Source organism: Otolemur garnettii, unplaced genomic scaffold (genome assembly GCF_000181295.1).
Source record: "Otolemur garnettii isolate 467f Iridium unplaced genomic scaffold, OtoGar3 scaffold00013, whole genome shotgun sequence".
Lineage (NCBI taxonomy): Eukaryota > Metazoa > Chordata > Mammalia > Primates > Galagidae > Otolemur > Otolemur garnettii.
In genome coordinates, this window is record NW_003852408.1 from 22,889,968 (window position 1) to 22,892,011 (window position 2,044).

The window sequence follows — 2,044 nt, forward strand, 5'->3', positions numbered from 1 at the left end:
CTCGGCTAATTTTTTTTTGGTAGAAAGAGTCTTGCTCTTGCTCTTGCTCTTGCTCAGGCTCCTACTGAACTCCTGAGTTTATGCAATCCTCCAGCCTTAGCCTCTCAGAGTGCTAGGATTACAGAAGTCAGCCACTGCACAAGGCCTAAGTATAACTTTTTTTATAAACAAACACCTGTGGACTTCAATTACCCTAGTTGAGCGACTCTGAGACATATGATTTTATGCATCTTAACATCTCCACAACAACACACATCTTACAATCCATGCAGTTGTGATCTAATCTTGTTAAAGTCTTCTGCTAATATCTGTGAGATTTATCAAAGTATCTTACATTCCATGAGCAATAACAATGGTGTTTCCCCTTACTCCCATTAAGTTCTCTTCTGAGAAGTCATAGAAGAAAAGCTGGTATAAATCACTTAAAACCCCTCACTTTTACTGAAATCTAAAAAGTAAAGAGTCCCAGATAAGAGAGGCCATTAAATAATATAGTAGAGTTTTATAAAGCACTGTGCCTTTCACTACAATTCCGTTTTTCTTCTTGGTATCTATGAATTTACTGAATCAATGAATTCAGTGATTTCTCCTACCACTCTTAGAAAAATGTGATTACCTCTAAATTTTCAAATAATGCTTTTCCTAAATGTTTCTGGAACATGGTGTGTTTCTACTATACTATCATAAACACATTCCTGAAAACCTCTCATTTTGAATGGCCACAGACTAAAATTAATAGCATTTGTGAGGCTAGGCGCAGTGGTTCATGCCTGTAATCCTAACACACTGGGAGGCCAAAGCAGGAAGATTGCTTGAGCTCCAAGGTTTGAGAACAGGCTGAGCCAAGAGTGAGACCTCATTTCTATGAAACATAGAAAAACTAGCTGGGCATCAAGGAACATGCCTGTAGTTCCAGCTACTTGGGAGGTTGAAGCAGGAGAATTTCTCGAGCCCAGGAGTTTGAGGTTGTTGTGAGCTATGATGAAGCCTGCACACTTTACCTGGGATAACAAAGCAATACGGTCTCAAAGAAATAAATAAATAAAACAATTTTTAAAAATCAGCATTTATGGAAGAAAAGGGTTGGGCCAGAAAACTTAAACCTCTGCAACTTCACTTCCTCAGCACTAAAAAATAAAATGGTACCTTTAAGAGGAAACCTGTATAGCCCAGGCATACAGCACAGTATGGCCAGAGGTTGGATCGAGGAAATTTTAAAATGCACAAAAACAGCTGCCACTCTACAACTGGAAATGGAGCTCTGAGCAGTAGAGTTACCACAGGCCATCCAGGGCTAGATGAGCCTCTCTGGAGAGAGAACCCTATTCACTTTTAATTTCCAAAAACAGTCAAATGAGCTCCTGCCTTTTTTTAACAACTGAGCTGAGGCTGTTTTCCTTCCCAGGGTTATAATCCTACTGAAGCTATTGGTGGGGTTCCTAGACCTTGGATAGGAAAACATACACCGTAACCAACACAACTTCCATCTGATATTATTCCCATTTGCCTACTACATAGAAGCTAATTAATGTTTAGGAAATGTGTTTTAGTAGAATTGACCATATTACAAACCAGACACTTCCTTAGGGACCTGGTAAGTTAGAGGAGTTCCCACAGTAAATCAGTGGCCGAAGTGAGAAAGGAAAACCAGTGTTTAGAGTTTCACTTTGTCTTCCATGTATCCCCTAAAGAGGCATGTGGTCCCTTTATCATATTGAAACTTTAAAAATGAGTGACAGAGGTTTTATGTAAGTTAGTTCTAAAGGAAAAGTGTCATTTATAGTAACTCTGTAAAATATAACAAGAGCAATCAAGTTTCTTTGTCTATCCAATTTAATCAACTAGAATGAGTCAAAATAAGAGTTTTTAAGTATCATAGTACACAAACATCTCTCCAGATTATTATTTTCAATAGTAAGTTCTTACCTGAAGCACAATAGGATCGATGCAAGTAAACTTTGTTTCTTCTCTGTAGAGATACTCAATTGAACACTTCAACAGAAGAATTTTGGGGTTTTTAATACAAGAATTCATCTAAAAAAAA

General features: G+C 37.8%; 1 protein-coding gene across 6 annotated transcripts in view; it reads right to left on the reverse strand.

Annotated features, from left to right (window-relative positions):
* Nucleotides 1-2,044, reverse strand: part of PIKFYVE (phosphoinositide kinase, FYVE-type zinc finger containing) — a 96,623-nt gene that overhangs the window by 38,204 nt on the left and 56,375 nt on the right. For all 6 annotated transcript variants that reach the window (XM_003784988.3, XM_023510416.1, XM_023510417.1 and 3 more), the window contains one exon: nt 1,927-2,034. In XM_003784988.3, coding sequence (XP_003785036.1) covers nt 1,927-2,034 — 108 coding nt within the window. The remainder of the gene's footprint in view (nt 1-1,926; nt 2,035-2,044) is intronic.